The sequence below is a fragment of the Podospora anserina genome, chromosome 1, assembly GCF_000226545.1.
Source record: "Podospora anserina S mat+ genomic DNA chromosome 1, supercontig 1".
Taxonomy (NCBI): domain Eukaryota; kingdom Fungi; phylum Ascomycota; class Sordariomycetes; order Sordariales; family Podosporaceae; genus Podospora; species Podospora anserina.
The window spans coordinates 2,997,025-3,016,231 of record NW_001914859.1 but is presented as its reverse complement, the minus strand read 5'-3'; the positions used below and the strand labels follow the sequence as shown (position 1 = coordinate 3,016,231).

The window sequence follows — 19,207 nt, the reverse complement described above, 5'->3', positions numbered from 1 at the left end:
GGGGGAGGGGTGGGTACCCGGGCCGGGACAATGGTGGTTACTTTGCGGCGGCGCTCGTGGAGGCCGGGGCGAGGGGGGTCGAGGTAGAGGTACTTCTTGTGGCGGGATTTGTCGCGTTCGTAGAGGGCCATGATGGGCGAGTGGATGTTGTGGCGGTGATAGATAGTAATGGATATTGAGACTGGAGATCGTGTTAGATAGAGAGACCTGAGGCTGGTGGAGATGGGATTCGGTTTACCAGGTAACGTCGATTCCGAGGGTGAGTTGATTGGAAGGGGGAATGTTATGTTGATACTGATCAGTCCCTAGAAACGATGGCAGGACACAGCAACGGCACTAGAGCCGTAGACTGTTGCTTAAATCGCCTAGTCAAGAACCCGAAGCACACAAGGTTTTGTGTGAGGGAAGATTGTCTGGTGTTGAGATGAAAAGACCAGATGGCAACGGGAAGAGAAAACTACTACTAATAATGGAATCTCGCGGATCATCTGCCCCTTCATAGACCTTGTCGGGGTGCTGGGTCGGGCATCTTGAGGAGGTGCTCATGAGCGTGGTCTTATGACGTAGTTTGTGTGACCCATGGGTTTCCCTGCTTGGAACCGGAACGAACCCTTGTGACGCATGTCTCATTCGAACTGCACTTTGCCAAAAAGAGAGGCGAGATGAGTCCTATTATGTAGATATTTCTATTGATACGGTGAAGACTGTTTGCTGAAATTCGACGCCTTTATTGACATAAATCCACACCGGTGACAATGTAGTTGTTGTCGTCGTTGAACAGTTAGCCGTTGACAAGCCTGGTTCGACGGTTAGCTACCCGTGATGCCACACAGACTGATAGACACCAATGTCGACACCTGTTTTTCCTGTATTATGTAGCGTTGTCTAGGAAGCTTTTGTGTATTGCTCAGCTGAATGAGACATGTGGAATGTTCAAGAAAGAGAATTCTCTGTTCAACATCATCGGATGGTCTCTGCGTTTCCGAGAGAGCTGCCAAGAGCTGAACCCCGCGCTAAGACACTTCAGGGTTAGGCCCCACCAGCTGGTTCCTTGCAGGGGTCTCTTCGTGGGGCAGAGCTCTGTTGTCATCGCCGGGCACTCTTCCATCGACCATCAACTATCGACAACACTTATTACATAGGTACTCGCCCGACACCATCTCGCCGCACCCTATCGAAAACCTTCGCGAAAGCGCCGGGGAAATAATTTTCGTCGCCCGCCATGTCGTCAACACACGACTCCAAGCCGATAGAGGTTACCTCCTCAGCGCAGTTCCAAACCATCTTGCAAACCAATGCCTTGGTTGTCGCAGACTGTAAGTGTTCTGTCGCGTCGCTGCCCCAACATGGGCCACCCTCATGCTATCTAGCACCCCGAACTCTTGCTAAGAAGCTGGCGTTTGTTTCTGTAGTCTATGCCGACTGGTGTGGCCCTTGCAAGGCGATCAAGCCCATCTTCGAGAAGGCGTCCGAGGAGCTCTCTCACGAAAACGTCTTGGCCTTCATCAAGGTCAACACCGACACCCAAAAGGACATTGCCCAGGCCTACAACGTCACCTCTCTGCCAACCTTTATCTATTTCCGAAATGGCCAGATTACCTCCCGGGTGAAAGGGGCAGATGTGCAGAAGCTCTCGGGCATGCTTGAGACCATCCGCGGGCATTTTCAAGAGGCTATCGAGAACCCTGGAGGAGCCGCCGGAGGGTCAAGCAGTAGCGGTGCGACCTGGAGAGGTGCGGAGCTGCCTCGCGGCTACACTGATATCACAGATCAGATCGAGATCAACCGTTGCGAGCTTCTGAACGTTGAGTCTGGCCCAGAGGGTGTGCGCACCCTGCTTGACAAGTCCAGGCCAAGTGCGCTGTCAGGGCAAAAGAGTGCCACAAAGGACTGGGTGGAAAGTGACACGGATGAGCAGCTGATGCTCTTTTTGCCTTTCCAGGCCATGATTAAGCTACACACTCTTCAGGTGCGTTCCCCTGGAACCAACGCAGCACAGAGGAGCATCCTACTGACCTGACCATCTCCAGATCACCTCATTGCCTCCCTCTGATGATGACGATGACGAAGCTCCCATGCGACCCAAAACCATCAAGCTGTTTACCAACAAGTCGCATAACCTCGGGTTTGACGAGGCCGAGGACATGAGTGCCACGCAGGTCATCGAGCTCTCGGAGAAGGATTGGAACCCGGATGGCACAGCCAACATCAGTTTACGATATGTGAAGTTTCAGAACATCAACAGTCTGGTGTTGTTTGTGGTGGACGGGGACGGTGACAGCGAGAAGGTGAGACTGGACCGTGTCCGGTTAGTTGGCGAGGCTGGGGAGAAGCGTGAGATGGGCAAACTCGAGAAGATCGGTGATGAATAGAGTCCGTACGAATCAAGGCTACCCAGTCCGGACTGAGGGTTGGGGAGTTGGAGGACTTCCATTTCCAGAGACAGAGAGAGAAATCATATCGACTCCAGATTATGATATATATGAGCGTGGCTGGGGTGTTAAGGTCGGAATGTCTCTCGCCAACCGAACAGTCTTAGTAGCTGGTTTTCCGATGAGGAATTCATGATACCATTCTCTTTTCGTCCCAATGTAGGAGGTGGCAGCTCGATGGTGTACACTAATCCAGCTCACTTGTGCATAACGCGTTGGCAGTGAAAGAGATATGGATAAATTAACCCAGCACCCACTTCGAAGATGGATGGCTTGTACCGCCCAACCTCATTCCTGGAACCACAGCAATAAACAATCATAGGATCGACGGGTTAAAACGCATGGCTGGTGGTCTTCCTGGTTGTGCTTGGAAAGGCATTGGGAACGGGATAAACGGTTTGAGCATCCAACACAATGCCTGGTAAAACCCGTTGACAATAGCCGCCGCAAAGACGGCATTGACGACAAGCTTCCCTCATCACAATCCAGAGCCTGGTAACGATGGAAGAACCAAAGTCGTTGGGAAATCGAACACGAGTACCAAGACATTGGCACACACGCAAAAGGTCACAGAAAATAGTTATGTCCAACCTCAACACCACCACCGAGCCCTGGAGGGGTTCTCCTCGGTGGGCTGACTGGTAGAAGAGATCGGCGTGCAATTCATTGATCTGTGCCACGACTGACGCTGCGAGTCACATAGAAATCCCCGAAGGAATCGGACTCGAGCAACACGGGTAATGTTTTGAAATGGTCGTGGCGCCGCACGAAGAAAAAAAAAGAAGAAAAGGAAACCGAAACAAATTTTCGCTGCTTGCTGTTGATATTCCAAAATCCTGGTGGAGCGCCCCGCTTAGTCATTCGGCAGTCGGTCTGCAGCCAATCAGAGGAGGTCAGGTCCAAAGTTCCGGAACAATTCCTTGGCCGACCAGACCGATCCCGACCCCGCTTTTCTTGTCTGCTCGGGAACCTCGCGAGAAGAGCAGGGCTGGCTCGGACCTCACCGACAGCCCCCACTTCCTGGGTATCTTTCTCGCCGGAGTTTGTCGCTTCCGCTTCATTCAGTCGCTTCCATTTTCTCCATGATCACAATGTCGAGTGACAGTGACACACCCCTCATGGCTTAAGTGTCCGAGGGCCTTCCGCATTCGATGGCCGGACTCGCCCGTCGCGGCGCGAGTGACCACCTCGACCAACAGAAACGTCGAGGACTTGATTAAACGGAGGTCTTTTCATCTATGTCACGCACCTCCCACCAAACAAAGTCACAGAAAAGGAACTTGCTTGGTGTTTCGTCCCGTCTGCGTCGGGCCAGTCCACTGACCTTGATCACCCAATCGACGTTTGGTTTCGAGTTTCGAGGGATTCATCACGGATTTCAAAAAGGGCCCTTCCGTCCGTTCGGTCTCACATTTCCCCCTCATCACTCTCTTCGTGCGCAACCTCGCAGCCCGGGCGTTTTGCCATCCATGCTCGATGTGGTACTCTGGAGTCCCCTATCCCCACGTCCATCCCGCCCCGAGTCACCGTCACCGTTCATGGGCTGGTACGTACATGTATGTTTTCTCCGTAGCAGATGTACGCTACCCATCTCGCTTGGTTGCCGTTCCGCAGCTCCTCCTCGCCTGCAATGTTTGTGTACGGAATCTGATTAATATTTCTGTGCGCTATTGATCGTTACGCATGACAGGCGGCTTCTCAGCTTGTTGGCGCCCCATGCCGTCACAATCCTGGGGACAGGGATATTTCTGGAACTTTGGAGGGGGCTCAACTTGGTCGTTGGATATCTTGGTTCTGTCGTTGACCAGCAAAAGCGATCTGGCGTCTTCGGGACAAGTTGGCGAAGAGGTTGTGCCCCCTCCTCCCAGGACCAGGACCAGGACCAGCCTCCCTACCGCTACTTGGGTAGTTTTCTGGGCGTCCCACTACAACACTACCTCCACTTGCTCGATCACCAGAGCCGGCGCTCAACTGCGACTCTGCTTCGACGGCACGTTACCATGGGCCCCAAGATCGGTAAGCCTGAAGAGCTAATGAATTGGATCACTGCAGGATTAAAACGTGGTCCCTTATATGCTAAGAATAGCTCACTACTTTTCCCTGGCCACGTACCATCCGTTTACTACGCTGCATGCTATGCTCTGCAGCGCTCCCTTGTCTCTCTGACCTCACTGACCTCACACTACTCTGACCTGGGTAGTTAATGTCTCGTCTTTGCTTATTATTCCACGAGAGTACTACCTACATACGCGGCCAAAGGACCCAGGAGGGGGTCCTTGCTGCCTTTTCGCCATCCCGCTCCCAACTCCCAAGACGGCCAGTTCTTGATGCTCAGTGGGTTTCCCCAGCTGACGGGGGACTTCCCAATGGCCGGCTGGCTCCCTTTGACACTTTTTGTTGGGACCACGCTTGGGGCTTGCTCCCAGCTGCCTCTTCAAGCCACTTCGTCTTCGGGCTGCCACAGTGGGAAGCAGAAATGACATGAATATGACCAAGCCCTCCACTGCCCAACAGTCGGTAGCCTCGGATGGGCCATGGTCATGCTGTGCCGGCCAGCGAGCAGTACCGTGCGGGAGTTTGCCTCTTGTGGAAGGTTTTGGGGCCTGTTCGTCCCATCTTGAAAGCCGTCCAGGATTCCTTCGGCTCCCATGTCCAAGCAAGCACAGATGGTAGTCCACCTACGGTTGGGTTTTGGCAGCACTAGGGGGGAAGAAGTGCACCTTGTATCCACCCCCCTGACCTCGTTTCCGACATGTGCTACTCCCGACGTGCTCCCGAGCATGGTGCTTTGGTCCAGGGTTCCGTATTGCCATTGCCAGGCTGGTCAAGCTCGGTTCGCCCTCGTGCTCGCTTTGTCAAGTGACGGGAGCTGAGAAGCCACAGAACAGCCCCAAAACTTGGTGGTGTCCTGCCTTCGTACCCCTTCTCGATTTCTCTTCCAACTTCCTCCTTTGCTTTCTGACCTTTCAAGAGACTCCCTTCCATAGTGGATGACGTGATACCGCACATAGTCTGTTGCAGCTGAGAACTTTCCCCCATATCCCATCAACACCCTCTCACTGGTCAACCTCCCCAGGTATTCCACGCACACCAAAGCCTCCATATAACTCAGCTTCTCATAAGCAACCCTCCCGCCCGGCCTGCCACCTGCAAGTCCAACATTCTGCAGAATCCCGCCACCAAGCGGTAGCAACAGTCGATCGAGGGAAAGGGAAGGGACATTAATAGTGGGCGGTCTTATTTCCAGTGAATTACCGGCATTCTCATATCACAGCCCATTATTTTTTCCCCAGTCGACGTGTCGTTGGAGAGCGGCTCAAAGAGTCGGTGTGGAGAGGTTGATTTGACGTGGCCAGCGGGACCGAGAGGCTGGGCCGGCTATTATCATCAGAGGCTCGACGACACGGGAGAAAGGACCTTTCTACTTGGCGAGACCGGATCTGGCCGAAACGAAGGCTGCCCGACATATCAGGGCCGTACGAAGCACGAAATTCTGACGGTTGGGAAGAAATCTAGCATCGACCACTACGATTCGAGGCCCGACATGATGCATCGCGATCAGAACTACCACAGGCGAGGGTTCGCTCAGACGCCGACAGAGTTTTGGAGTTTTCAGCGATTACCGGCAGAGATCCGGAATATGATTTGGGAGTACTCGTTGCCAGAATCCCGGGTGTACGAGGTCATGGATGCTCCCAGCTCCAAACAGAAGACTCCGGCTCAGAAGGGGTTGATGTTTGCCAATGTGCACCCGGAGCCTCCTCCGCCGCTGGCAGCTGTCTGTCGAGAGAGCCGATGCTTTGTGCTTCACCACTACAAACCGTTGACGCTAGGCCCGACGACGAAGTACGTCGACCTCTCCCGGGACATCTTGCTCCTGGAACCATATCTGTTGGTCAAACGGCTACACCGGACGCTGCATTTCATGAGCCAGATTCCTCTTGTGCGGGACAACATCAACAGACTGGCCCTCGGCACCTCGTACGGCATCTACCCAGGAATCTTTCACCCTGTGTTGAGCTGGAAGGTCTCCAAGACGAACATGCACAAGCTGATGACCAGTCTGGCCAAGTTCCCCAAGCTACAAACATTGGTGTTTGTCGTTCATCAGGAGTTCCAGTTCGAGTTTGATTTCGGGCACCCATCCGGGATGGCGCCCCTTTCAAACCATCAGCAACACGCACAACTACAAGGGGCAGCAGCGACGGGCATGGGCGGTTATCCATCACCAGCACCGAGCAGTGCGATCAGTGGAACTGGCACTCCAATGCCAAGTTTATCACCATCAGCAAGTCGTTTGCCCACTCCAATGAGCAGCAATGCCCCTTCGCCATCACCGCCCCAGTCATTACCTCTTCCATCTCTGCCACCATTGTCTTCGTCTCCTCCATCAACCTCTGCTTCCTCCTCATCATCTGAACCACAATACCGACCCCAACAGATACACCAAGCCTACCGGTTCAAGTTCGACATTGAAGCCAACATCAACCACCAACCCCGACGGCCTCACCATAACGAGCTGTCGTACTACCCGCTGCCAATCGACGAGGAGAAAGACGACTGGGACCTCGGGGAGATTGGGGAGGAAGGGGAGTGGTGCGATCCACGGCCGACGAATGATGACTGGAGGCGGTTTAGGAAGAGGTTCGTGTGGGCTATGGATAAGAGCACCGCTCCTGAGGAGGAGAAGCCAGAGAAGAGTGGGGCCAAGAGAGGGGCGGAGGATGACCTGAGGGGTTTGGCGAAGAAGTTGAAGCTCAAGGGGGCGAGCCTGTTGTGGAGGTATACCAGTCAGAGGAATGGGGGGTATGCTGGGTATGCTGGGTTGAGTTCGGGGGTGCAGGTAAGGGGGGGGTATGCTTCTTGATTTGGGTTTGCATGCATGGCAGGGATTCTGGCTTCATAATAATAGGGTTCATGAGCAGCGGTTTCTGTTCTACATTTCTGTCCTATATTCTGCGACATCAAGAGGGAGAAGCAAAAACGGACGGGTGGTCAAGACACGACCGGAGAATAGCAGACAGCACGGCGTTTAGATAGGTGCTTTTGGGGGGGTTTAACGAACGGTTTCAAAGGGTTTACGACAGAGATACCTTTATACCCTCGCCTTTTTTTTTTTTTTTTTTTTTTTTTTTTTTTTGGTTGCGAACTAGTTTACAGATTACCTTTGAGGTCATTAATAAATAGGCATATCTCGATTCAAAACTCAACTCTTCACCACCATCATCACCACCACCACTACCACCACTACCACCACCAGTTTCAGAATGACCTGACTTACGGCAGTACAAACCTGAGATATTCCCGAGGCATGGAAAGTGGCGCTCGTTCGTCACACAAAGCCCTCTCGGAGAAATTACCAACCAAAACTGCCAGATGGAACGAACCAGAACAACACTTCACATCACACAGGTGTGTGTGTGTGTGTGTGTGTGTGTGTGTGTGTGTGTGTGTGTGTGTGTTCAACTTGCAAGGTCACGTTGGACCCTTCCTTTCTGGAACTGTGTTTCTCTGGTACTTGTACTGCCTTCCGTATTGGGAAAACACAGGCTGCTGCTGGTTTGGCCTTTTGCGCAGGAACGGACCTGACTTGCTTGGCTGGACAATGGAATGCGAGTTATCTCCTTGAGGAGGAGGCTTTCGGTGATACAGGAAGCATGAGGTGGTGGTCATGTATGTACTCGGGCAGGTACAGCCATTGCGATGGAAGTTGGAACGGTCAAACGGTGAGAAGTCCGTTTTTGTCGAGGCAAGGCCAAAACCAAAACCCGCTTTTATATCCATTCGGACCAATCGTATCGACGATGTGAGCAAGGGAACCAACAACATCCGGATTGGCCAGTGCGGTTTTTGCTATCGCTCTTTCAATGGTTGAACCTGCATTTCACGACAGTTTCCCATTTTCCCATCCTTTTCCTTTTGCTCATCGGTTGGTTTTAGGGATTCCAAAAGCCCGAGGTCGGGGTAATATAATGCAAACGCGCTGTTTATGAAACCGAAAACTTTACACATCACGCCTTTTGCGACATGAGACAAGACGTCTGAACGTCGAGCAACTTTGCCAGCAACGATATACACACACAAAACCGTTTATGAAAGACGAGGTTTTATACCCCTAGTGCGGCTCTTCTCACGACTCGATCTTACATTACTTTAACACGCCTACGTTTACAACATCTTGAGCACTTACCACCCTCACAATCAGCTAAAGCTCACCGCCAAAATGAGGAGCCTACTCTCCTCCACCTACTCCTCCTCATCATCGCTACAACAACCATCACCACCACCCCTCAAACCACCAACGGAGCAAACCCCCCTCCTCCTCCCGCTCCCAACAACAGGAGGCGACGCAGCCCTCCCCCCAGGTCCCTCCCCAACCATCAACAATGACCCCCCAGAAGAAGAATCCGAACCCCCCTTCCCAGCCTCCCAAATCCTCCTCCTCTGCCTCGCCCGCCTCCTCGAACCCATAGCCTTCTTCTCCATCTTCCCCTACATCAACAAAATGGCCCAAGAAAACGGCGCCCTCCCCGACACAGACGTAGGCTTCTACTCGGGCCTGATCGAATCCCTCTTCTCCCTCACCCAAATGTTTGTCATGGTCTTCTGGGGCCGGGCCTCCGACTCCTTTGGTCGAAAACCCGTCCTTGTCGCCTCCATAGTAGGGGTTTCCCTCGCGACGATGCTGTTTGGCACTGCCAAAACAATCACAGAAATGATTGTTTATCGGTGCGCGGCGGGTGTCTTTGCGGGGAACGTGGTGACGATCAGGACCATGATTGCAGAGCAGTGCGGGCAGAGGAGCGGGAACCACCAGGCCAAGGCGTTTGGGTGGTTTAGCATTGCGAATAATATGGGGATTTCGCTTGGGCCGTTGATGGGGGGGATGTTGGCTGAGCCGGCGGGGACGTGGCCGGGGTTTTTCGAGGGGGGGTTGATGGAACGGTATCCGTATTTGTTGTCTAGTTTGGTGATTGGGGGGATGGGGTTGGGGTGTGCTGGGGTGGTAGGGGTTTGGGTGGAGGAGACGTTGGATAGGGGGACGGAGGGGAAGAGGGAGGTGGAGAGGATGACGGTTGGGCAGTTGGTGAGGAGTCCCGGGGTGGGGATCGTGTTGGTGGTGAATGGGTGGGTGATGTTGCTGGCTTACTCTTACACGGCCATCTTGCCGGTGTTTTGGTTTACCAAGGTGGAGTTGGGGGGGTTTGGGTTCTCGCCGGTGCAGATTTCGTGGCTGATGGGGCTTACTGGGTTGAGTCAGGCGGTTTGGATGCTGGCGATCTTCCCGAGGCTGCAGGCGAGGATTGGGACGAATGGGGTTATGAGGGTTTGTGCGAAGGCGTATCCGTTCTTCTTTGCGCTGGGGCCGGTGTTTAGCATGTTGGTGAGGACGGGGAGGCCGGAGTTTGTGACGGTGTTTTGGGTGTGTGCGCCGGTGTTTTTCTGCTTGGGGAGCGGGGTGAGTATGTCGTTTACGGCTATTCAGCTTGCTGTCAATGATGTTGCTCCTGTTGCGAGGATGCTTGGGACGTTGGTGTCGATTTCGCAGGCCGTGGTGAGCGGGATGAGGTCGTTTTCTCCGGCTCTGTTTGCGAGTTTGTATGCGTTGAGTGTGAAGGCGCAGTGGTTGCTGCATGGGTATTCGATTTGGGTGTTGATGGTGGCTATGGCGTTGGTGTTTACCGTGTTGAGTCTTTGGCTGCCTGATTATGAGCAGCTGAAGAAGGAGAGAGAGGCGAGGGCTGAGGGGGAAAGTGAAAGACTTTTGGCTTGAAGTTGATGTGATACAAAAACGCATGGGATAGAACGGGGAATATTAATAGACAGCATTGAGACAATGTAGATAGCTTCACAGAATATCCCAGGGTTAGGGTCACTTACACCTGCAGCCCTGCGGCACCAACAGTCGTTTCAGCCAGGGCTCCGCAACCTGTCATCCAATCAACAACATGCCGACAAGGATCACAGCTCGTTGACCAGCCTCATGATTTTTGGCATTTGTTGAATTCGCGGGGAGAGGCGAAGCGGTGAAATCACTCCCCTCTCTTCGTTTCCATTTTTCTGGGTTAGATGTGTATCCGTTGTTGCTTCGCTGTCAATCTTTGTTTCGTGCATTGGTTTAGTGTCTGGTTTGACGCAACTCGTACCTGCATTTTGCGGTGCCTCTGCTATTCTTGGTGATAGCTCCATTATTTTCAAGGGACCTTGCTGATCAGCCCTACGAACGCGTCCCCTGTTTCTCGCGAGAACCTCCACCACATCTTGAGAAGACTCTATCGTCAAAATGGGCCTCCTAGACGACGCCTCCTCCGTCATCTCGGGTCGAACAGCCCACTCAACCTCCAAACGGCACCACCGATCCCACCACCGCTCCAGCAGGAAGCACCACCGTTCGAGGTCCAAGGACCGCTCTTCTCCCCGGGAGTATCATCGCGAGGAGCGCTCCCGGAGCAGGCGCCGTTCTTCAAAGAAGCATCATCATCGTCATGCGGGGGAGGAAAGCGGGTCGGTGATGGGGGGTATAACCTCCTTCTTCGCCTCCCCGTCCTCAGACGACGACGACCTCATCTACGGCGACCATGAGCCCGCCCCCTCCCGCTCCCAGCGCAACCGTTCCCGGTCGAGGTCTCGTCATAGGGGCAGTGTGGATGATGATTCCCGTTCGTTCTTCTCCCAATCCAACGCCTCACGCGCGTTGTTTAACCTCGCAGGCGGCAACGCATCCCGATCCTCCTTCTTTGCTGGGTTTGGTTCGTCTCCCACACATTAAACCCCCCCTTTCCTTATATCCCATACTAACCTCCCCTCCCCCCCCCCAGGCGGCCGCCCAAGCACCCCCTCCTCCTACTATAAACGCTCCCCCCGCCCCAACCTCCTAACCAAACTCCACAAAAAAATCCGCCGCCTCCTTCGCGACCTTCTCAACCACGCAAAGCGCCACCCCCTCAAGGTCTTCATGCTAGTCATCATGCCCCTCCTCACCGGCGGGTTCCTCACCGCCCTCCTCGCAAAAGTAGGGATCCGTCTCCCCAAAGCAATCGAGCGGCTCATCGGGGTGGCCGGTAAAGCCGCATCAGGAGACAGCGTAGGACTCGTCGGCGAGGCAGTCAAACTCGCCGGGGCGGCTGGGGGTGCCGCCGGGGCGGTCAAAATGGCCAGATCAACAGTGGAACGATCGACGAGGGGTTACGACGGGAGTTCGTGGGAGAAGACGACCGAGAGTTTTACTAGGGACTTGGGGGGTGGTGGTGGATGGGGGGATGGGATGGTCAAGGGGGTGACAAAGTTCTTTTCTGATTAACTGACACAAACGACAATCGATAATGATGACGATGATGATGATGGTACGTGGGAAAAGGTATCATGATGGATATTATTAAACAACGGGCGTTAATGGTCAAGTATACCTCGGTGGAATTTGTAAGTCAGGACAATCAAACATGGCAAGGGCACATATTGCAAACAAGAAAACTTCACACAAACTCATTTGATTTCAAATTCCCACAAGTCTATAGTTATCCCAGCCGATCCTCTTTTCCCAAAATCCGCGCTGTTTGCTCCAGGATGATAAATAGACTCCGACCGCCGCGCACGCACGCACACAAAACTTTGCCCAGAGAGGAGAATGAAAAGAGAGAAAAAAAAACAGAAAACAGAGACACATTCGGCTTTATCATTTCGCTTTCCTTCTAGCAGTACCCAAGATGCTGGTCCGTGTAGCAACCGACTTCTTGCGAGAAGGCACAGCCGAACTGGAAGAAGATGACTTCTTGGCCGAAGGAGACAACTTGTCATCGCCCCTCGAGTCAGGACGGGTGGTGCCGGAGCTGTTGACCCGCCCAGGAGGCGCAGGGTCAAAGGCGTCCTCGCTGCCGCTGGCGCTGTCTTCGTGACCGCCGGTCCGTCGGCGAACAACCGTTGAAGATCCATAATAGGGTGCTCCCGACAAAGGATCAAGATGAAGTGTCCGCGACGAGGCTGAGGCTCCTGAAAGAGGCGATGGCTGCTTGTCCGTCATGTACTGGAAAGGATCCTGAGACTCGCTGCGGCGTTGAGGGACCCTTGGATGGTCGGAAGAATCAGAGGGCTGCCGAGAGCTTGGTCGAATCTCGGAATCGCCCTTGCGAATGTACGAATACGTGAACGGCGACAAGTCCCGGTCTCTGTCAACCCTGGTCTGGCTAGGTGTCCTGGATGCACTAGAGCCTGAACGAGGAAACGAGCGCGAAGAGGAAGGAGGAAAGTAGCCCATTGGTGGCTGTGCTGGTTCTCTTTCCGAGTTTGGATCGGGCGAAGAGGCCGAAGGGGGTGTGCTGCCGTCAGATGGCAGTCGATTGGCGCTGCGGGCAGCAGGTCCAAGTGCAGTGATGGGAACAGCAACACGCTCTCTCCGTGGTGGCCTCGTCCTTTGGTACTCGATGATCGCCAGCTTCTTCTGATAGGCAGCCAACTCCTCCTTGCCCAACTTCACATTCGTCTTGCCTCTCGAATGGGCACGCGCTACACGTGCCATGGCAGCCTCGGCGAGAGCCTCCTCCCGCGGGCTGAGCATGGGCATGTCATCGTCATAGTCATCATCCGTCCCGTCTTCCGAGTCGTCCGTCGTCTCCTCTCCGTCCTCCCGAGCAACGATATTCATGCCCGAACCAAAGCTTCCACCCCGTCTGACCAATGCGCTCGAGGCCAGCCCGACACCAGAATCAGATTCATCCACTTCTTCGACACGCCGGTCATCACCCCACCAGCTGTCGTCCCCCTGGCGCGCCTCATATTTCCTCCGCTCGCGCCTGGATGGTCTTCCCCCATGGGGCGAAAATTTGGGAGCTCGTGGCCGACCACCTAGACCACCTCCCCGGAAAAAGCCTCATCGATAGGCTTGTCCAAAAGTGCGGCGTGGCCAAGAATGACCACACCACTGGCGCCAATCAACCACATCATGAGGCCGAAGACGCCGGAAATCAGGGCGATTGGGATCGCAATGACCCAAAGGCCGGTATAAAGTTGCATTGTCGAGAAGCGCTGGGTACCAAACTCGAGATCTTGACCGTCGAGCTTGCCAATGATGAACATGCCCACGGTGACAAAGATGATGTCGAACAAGACCAAGGGCTTGGTGAGGAGGCCGTAGACGCAGAGCATCAGGAAGACGATGGCATAGTTGCTCGAGAAGTGGCCGAGGTTGTAGTTGACACGCGATTGCATCTCGACAAAGTTCTCGGGCTTGTTCACACGCTTGATGTCGAGGAACTCGGAGAGGGGCTTGAGGTTGGCAAAGCGGTTGCCAATGGTGTTGGCGCGCAGGCTGCTGAAGCGCTCCCCCATGCTGAAGCGCGATGTGAGCAGGTCGATGGGAACCTGGATGGACATGCTGTCGGTGTTGGTGGCTTTGCAAGCACGGCGAAGAGGGGAGGAGGCGAAGAGATTAGATGCGACCAGCAGGCGTGGTGTCTTGACGACGGCTGCTAGGCTGCAGGCTGAGGTGCGGGATTGGAGAGATCTGGCAAGAACGCGATAAAAGTTAATCGCTGAAAAATACAATAAGTACCTAAGTTGGGCCGCTACAACTGGGAACGCCCCAGGCGGTGGAAAGGGGGCGCGAATCCAATCCCTCTGCTGCTGTGGGGTCCCTTTGGAAATTTGGTAGGTAATGACAATGGGCGTCTTACGTACCTTTGGTAGCTCCGAAAGAACGGCTGAACCGGTCAACACGTAATGCCAAAGGCAACAGCGTCTCGATGCTTCGTAAAGGAGGTTGTGATGGTGTTGCGAATTGCAAAGTCGTCGTCGTCAGATCTTTTTTTCTCCTTCTTATCGTCTCGTCGTTTCCAAGGGGGGGTCAAATCGGCAATAGTGGACGCTGGGCTGGGTGACGGCCCTTCCGAAATGAGCCTGGAAACGAAACGGCACCCCTGGTCACTGCCCGCTAATTGGAGCCGTGGCCGGGGCCGAATCGGACCAGCGTTGGTGGGGGACTTCCACTCGGCGACGATGCCGCGGAAAGGGTTTACTCCTTCAATCCAAAGCAGACAGTTGATAGACCGCCTGGCTTGAAGGGTTTGGAGAAGGAAAAGGAAAAGGAAAATGCAAAAACCCAACGGCTGGGAAAAAGCAGGTTTTCTACCCGATTTCAAAACTTGGTGTACCCGGGCCACCGGGCATGGTTTGAGGGCTGGAAGCAAAGCTCCTGCTGAGTTGGCGGTGGGGCAGCATTCACCCCTCTCTGTCTCTGGGCTACTGCAGCTCTCAGACGTCCGCTGGACCACTCAGTCTTTCCCATCGCACATGTAGGCATGAACACGGCATCAAATCGAGATTTCTGCCCAAGTTTCCCCTCCATCTCCCCTCCAGCCCCTCCATCAGGTCCACGACATTCCACTTACCTTCTCGGACACCCCCTCACTATCTCACCGCCCAACTATTACCCAATTGGACAGTCATGCCAATATTGGCGGTAATAGCGGTGGTTATATACTTGAACAAATGAAAACTTCCTTTTTGGGATTCACTGAGGTGAAGAGACGTGGTTATTCTCGGATCCGGGAAGGTCTCGGTGTGTGACGGTACACCGCTCATTGCCCCTCTGACATTCACCTCGATATTCATATGTGTAGGGCCTCATCAGCTGAAGGTAGACGGGTAGATAGTCTCAAGCTCCCAAAATAAGTAAAATATTGATAAGAGATGCTCCCGGAGCAACCTCATCATATCCTCCGTGCGATAGACTCAGCCCCATATCAAACCCTCTCGTGGCTCTCATCTGAACCCCTGAGCCGCTGTCAACAAGAGCATAACGGAGATTACAGTCAAAACCATTGTGTATCACGCTTTCCAATAAATGGGTACCGCGGCTGTGATCAGGAGCAAAGATAGCGTTGCGTGACGTCAGGAGGCTTCAATTCTTCTTGCTCTCTCTAGACCGGCGGCAACTGACGGGATGAGCAATGGCTCAGAGCAACTTCCTCCCCTTTATCTGGAGCATCCAAGATGGCGGAGGACTCCAGACGAAGCAGTGAATTGTCGGAGACAACTCTCGTGACCTTTTGTTGTCAGGCTTGCGGGCGGAGCAGATAGAGCAATCTATACATTTCTCGCCTATAAATTATTCCCCAGCACAAGAGAGAATTGTACCCTCCAACCAACAAAGACTTTTAGCCAGGCAACTGTCACCGATACGGAGACTCAAGACCACCAACAATGCGTCTCCCAACCGCCCTCCTCGGTGCCCTCCTGGCAGGCAGAGCCCCCCAAAACAACGACGGCCGCCCTCCCCCTCAACCCGTCCGCATCGACCCCATCCCCGACATCCAAATCACAAACTTCCGAGCCGGCGCCGTGATCCTCTCCCACCGCTTCTAGTACGTCTATCTTCCTCCTCCCATTCCTACTCTGTCGACATATCTTTCCCCCCGTCCCATACCTTCAATACTAACCTTTCACCAGCGTGAACTTCAACATAACCTTCCCCCCCAACACCCCCTTCGAATCCACCCCCCTAACAACCTACTGCCACACAATCGGCACCTCCCTCACCGAAACAATCGGCGAGGTCCACCCACTCTGGTGCAACCGCAACACCGACTCCCCCCCCACCCCGCAAGACGTCTTTTGGTCCCTCGACTTCAACGTCGAGCAGGAGACCTTCCCGAACAAGACCGTCAAGACCCCCCTCAACGCCGAGCTCCTGCTCTACCGCGTCATCAGCAACGAGACGAGGATGGAGGGACGGGCGCTGCTGAGCAGGGAGGACATGCCCATGGTTGGCGAGAGCTACCCCAGGCAGATCTACCAAGGCCCGGGGAATTTCAGCGTCAAGGGGAGGAGGGTTAGTGGGGGGAGGGGGTTTATTCCCGGGGATGGGGACGGGGACGATGCTTGAGGATAGATTAGGTACCTACCTTGGGTGAAATTGAGATGGTGAACTGGCTTTAAAAAAAAGATGGGGAGTTATGAACGGTGTGAATTCATATGTTTTATGTAATGTTGATAATGGTTTATGTACATTTTTGAGGTGGGGATTAAAGAGAGACGCAGCCGCCTTCGCCGTCTTCGACAAAGACGCTGCCGTAGATGAGACCTTCGTTGAGGTTGCGCTGGTGGTAGCCAGAGTTGACGACGTCGCTGGTGCCGGTGGGCTTGCGGAGGATGCCGACTTGGTATTGGCCCTCGCCGGCGTTGTTGTTGGTCAGGGCGTTGGTCACGCTGCGGAGGGGTTCGGAGCCTCTGCTGTAGTATACACGGAGGGTGCTGTTATTTTTCATGTCAGTTTAAACCATTTCACACCTTTTTTTTTTTTGTTTTTTTTGTTTTTGCCTTGTCATGATAACCGGGATAGGGCGTGTGGGAATAAGGTAAACAAACTTTCTGACAAAGTCCAACGAGATGGCAAAGTTCTGCCACTCGTTCCTCAGGATCGGCGTGCTCCAGACCTGCCTGTTCTGCCTGTTGAGCACCTTCCACGTGTCCCTCGCCAGACTGTTCTGCCCGAGTATGGCGCCGGCCTGAAAGTTAAACTGGTTCGCGCTGTAGTCGGCCGTCTCGTGCCACACGTTGAGGTACTCGTGGCTCAGGTTCAGGGGCCGCTGGGCGTCCCACTTGAGGGAGAAGTGGATCGTCTTGATGCCCGACGAGCCGGGGGAGTCTCGGTTGGTGTCCCCCTGGAACTGCAGGCCGGCGCGGCGGAAGCCCCGCTGGTTGTTGAAGATGGACGAGTCGTTGATGGTGACCTCGAAGGGCTTCTGGTAGGTCGGGTCGTCGAACCGGGCCGGGGGGGAGATGTCGGGGAACTGGAGGATGGAAGACCAGGGGAGGCCGGCGCCTTTGACGTAGTCGGGGTTGAAGGGGGAGGTGTTCCAGTCGTCAAAGTCGAGGGGTTCGAGGGAGGAGTCGGGCCGGCCGTCGAAGACGATGGGGCAGAGGGTTTCGGCTGTGGGGGCTTGGGGACGGGGACGGCCGGGGCGGCGGATGGTGCCGGCGAGGGCGGTGCCGGCCAGGAGGCCGAGGAGGAGGGAGGGGTGCATTTTGGGTGGCTTATACAGGGAGTCAAGGATGGGGGTAATCAAGTGACTTCTCCTGAAATCCGGAAATGTAAGATGGATGGAGGTGAGAATGGTTTATATATCCATATCATTCACCTCCGGGACGATCAACCCAGATCACATCCATGCCTCGGAATGAGACCATTCTCATTCTGTCTCCCCTCTTGCGGCTGAATGATAAATTGAAGATTAGCGAGCCGGCATCGCCAACCGCCTGTTCCTACAGTAGGGAGCCGGCCCCTGGTGATCACGGAACGTCGTCCTCCCCCCAGACCAGTTTTCCTGGAAAGGACGTTCCGTGATTCCAGATTAAACGAGGTGGGGAATCTCCCCGGTGAAAAGTGTTACCCATCTCCTGCCGCGCGATATTTGTTCCCTTTTTTCTATTTCTGGTTCAGACTTCATCTCTCGGTGCACTTTGTTCGCAAAGTGTAGGGACTATGATCTGTTTTTTGACAGATGCGCCAGACAGCAGTTGGGTATCATTGACTGATAGTGATGGTGGTTCGTGGAGTGCTTTCGGATCTCTTGGCAATGCTTGATCGTTCTGGGCTTTTTGCTTGGCGGATTACCCTAACCCTTCTTTTGTCCATCTTTGACACACTTCCGATATCTCCCGCAATGCGATGTTCTCCCATGACAAGTAAGATGGCTTAAGGTCTGAATACTGTCCGAGAAAGCAGTCGGCTTACCCGACTTCATCCAGCCTGCTGTCTGCCCAACTGCTGATCCCCTCTCAGCCCTGCCATTACCCCCCCTGACAAGTCCGTCTTGGCCTGGGGTAAGTGGGGCTGTGCTCTGGTGTAAGTGAAGCTGGCGTGGCTGGATACGAAATACGGCCAACTTCGTCCTAGCATACCTCCAGGTTATGAGGACGTGCGGTATATTCATTGGCTTGAAAGAGGCCCAAAGCCTTGCCATGGCGATGACATCTCGGGCAGGCAGGAGACGGGAGTCTGCCAGTTGTTCCCGTGGCAGCTTCTTTTTGGCAGAGCTCAAAAGTGCATATAACGAGTCTATGTCCATGTTTCTTTGCTATAGGTAGCTATCATTCAACCGTCCCGAGACAATAGAACAATCTGAGTCCATATTTCGAGTTCCAGCCAAACTCTAACACCAAGATGTCCTCCTCCACCAAACCCCAAAACCAACAAGCAGACATTCCTGCCTCCATCCAGGACCTCCACTGCTTCACCGAAACCAACGGCGTCATCACAACAACCATGTTCGACGTCCCCGGCTACCGTGTCGTCAAAGTCCTAGGCGCAATTTACGGCATTACTGTCCGTTCTCGGAACTGGGCGGCAGGCATGTCGATGGTGCTGAAGAGCGTTGTGGGTGGTGAGCTCAAGTGGTTTACCAACCTGGTACGGCATTTTTTTCCCTCACCAACATCTGAATACACCAGGTAACTGACACGGAAACAGCTCTACTCGGCCAGAAACGACGCCATCTCCCGCATCGTAGCCGAGACCCAAAGCAGAGGCGGCAACGCCGTCATCGCCCTCAGATTCGATGCCGGTGACATGGGCGGGTTTGCCCAAGTGTGCGCGTATGGAACTGCTGCGGTTATCGAGAAGATCGACCAGAGCGTCGAGACCCATCCGCAACTGATTCGGACATCTTGAGTTCCAACTAGGAGATTGGCGGTGGAGAGGAAGGAGTTAATCTGTTTCTATTCATGATGCCTCATATTGTAACGTTAAAGAATAGTCATGTACCAAAACGCCGATCAATGCC

At 54.1% G+C, this 19,207-nt stretch overlaps 9 protein-coding genes across 9 annotated transcripts in view; 6 read left to right on the top strand and 3 right to left on the bottom strand.

Annotated features, from left to right (window-relative positions):
• The window catches only part of PODANS_1_8510 (uncharacterized protein), a gene marked incomplete at both ends in the record, with an annotated part of 1,863 nt that extends 1,732 nt beyond the window's left edge, over positions 1-131 (bottom strand). Inside the window, one exon of the mRNA XM_001913044.1 lies at positions 14-131. Within this exon, the coding sequence (XP_001913079.1) occupies positions 14-131 (118 nt within the window). The remainder of the gene's footprint in view (positions 1-13) is intronic.
• Positions 132-1,222: 1,091 nt separating this feature from the next.
• On the top strand, positions 1,223-2,372 carry PODANS_1_8500 (uncharacterized protein; the record flags this gene model as incomplete). The annotated part of the gene is made up of 3 exons (XM_001913043.1): positions 1,223-1,316; positions 1,413-1,969; positions 2,031-2,372. The coding sequence occupies 3 exons, from the start codon at positions 1,223-1,225 to the stop codon at positions 2,370-2,372; spliced, it is 993 nt and encodes a 330-aa protein (XP_001913078.1).
• A 3,604-nt stretch (positions 2,373-5,976) lies between these two features.
• Positions 5,977-7,299, top strand: PODANS_1_8490 (uncharacterized protein; the record flags this gene model as incomplete). Its single annotated transcript, XM_001913042.1, has 1 exon — positions 5,977-7,299. One exon carries the CDS (start codon positions 5,977-5,979, stop codon positions 7,297-7,299), a length of 1,323 nt encoding a protein of 440 aa, XP_001913077.1.
• A 1,356-nt stretch (positions 7,300-8,655) lies between these two features.
• Positions 8,656-10,206, top strand: PODANS_1_8480 (uncharacterized protein; the record flags this gene model as incomplete). The annotated part of the gene is made up of 1 exon (XM_001913041.1): positions 8,656-10,206. The coding sequence occupies one exon, from the start codon at positions 8,656-8,658 to the stop codon at positions 10,204-10,206; it is 1,551 nt and encodes a 516-aa protein (XP_001913076.1).
• Positions 10,207-10,716: 510 nt separating this feature from the next.
• Positions 10,717-11,733, top strand: PODANS_1_8475 (uncharacterized protein; the record flags this gene model as incomplete). The annotated part of the gene is made up of 2 exons (XM_001913040.1): positions 10,717-11,182; positions 11,252-11,733. 2 exons carry the CDS (start codon positions 10,717-10,719, stop codon positions 11,731-11,733), a joined length of 948 nt encoding a protein of 315 aa, XP_001913075.1.
• A 372-nt stretch (positions 11,734-12,105) lies between these two features.
• Positions 12,106-13,799, bottom strand: PODANS_1_8470 (uncharacterized protein; the record flags this gene model as incomplete). The annotated part of the gene is given in 2 exon segments (XM_024656034.1): positions 12,106-13,291; positions 13,291-13,799. Coding segments are annotated over 2 exon segments (1,695 nt in total).
• A 1,827-nt stretch (positions 13,800-15,626) lies between these two features.
• PODANS_1_8460 (uncharacterized protein) lies at positions 15,627-16,308 on the top strand (the record flags this gene model as incomplete). The annotated part of the gene is made up of 2 exons (XM_001913038.1): positions 15,627-15,787; positions 15,873-16,308. 2 exons carry the CDS (start codon positions 15,627-15,629, stop codon positions 16,306-16,308), a joined length of 597 nt encoding a protein of 198 aa, XP_001913073.1.
• A 139-nt stretch (positions 16,309-16,447) lies between these two features.
• On the bottom strand, positions 16,448-17,449 carry PODANS_1_8450 (uncharacterized protein; the record flags this gene model as incomplete). The annotated part of the gene is made up of 2 exons (XM_001913037.1): positions 16,448-16,676; positions 16,890-17,449. The coding sequence occupies 2 exons, from the start codon at positions 17,447-17,449 to the stop codon at positions 16,448-16,450; spliced, it is 789 nt and encodes a 262-aa protein (XP_001913072.1).
• Positions 17,450-18,588: 1,139 nt separating this feature from the next.
• PODANS_1_8440 (uncharacterized protein) lies at positions 18,589-19,095 on the top strand (the record flags this gene model as incomplete). The annotated part of the gene is made up of 2 exons (XM_001913036.1): positions 18,589-18,834; positions 18,895-19,095. 2 exons carry the CDS (start codon positions 18,589-18,591, stop codon positions 19,093-19,095), a joined length of 447 nt encoding a protein of 148 aa, XP_001913071.1.
• Between the last annotated feature and the right edge of the window lie 112 nt (positions 19,096-19,207).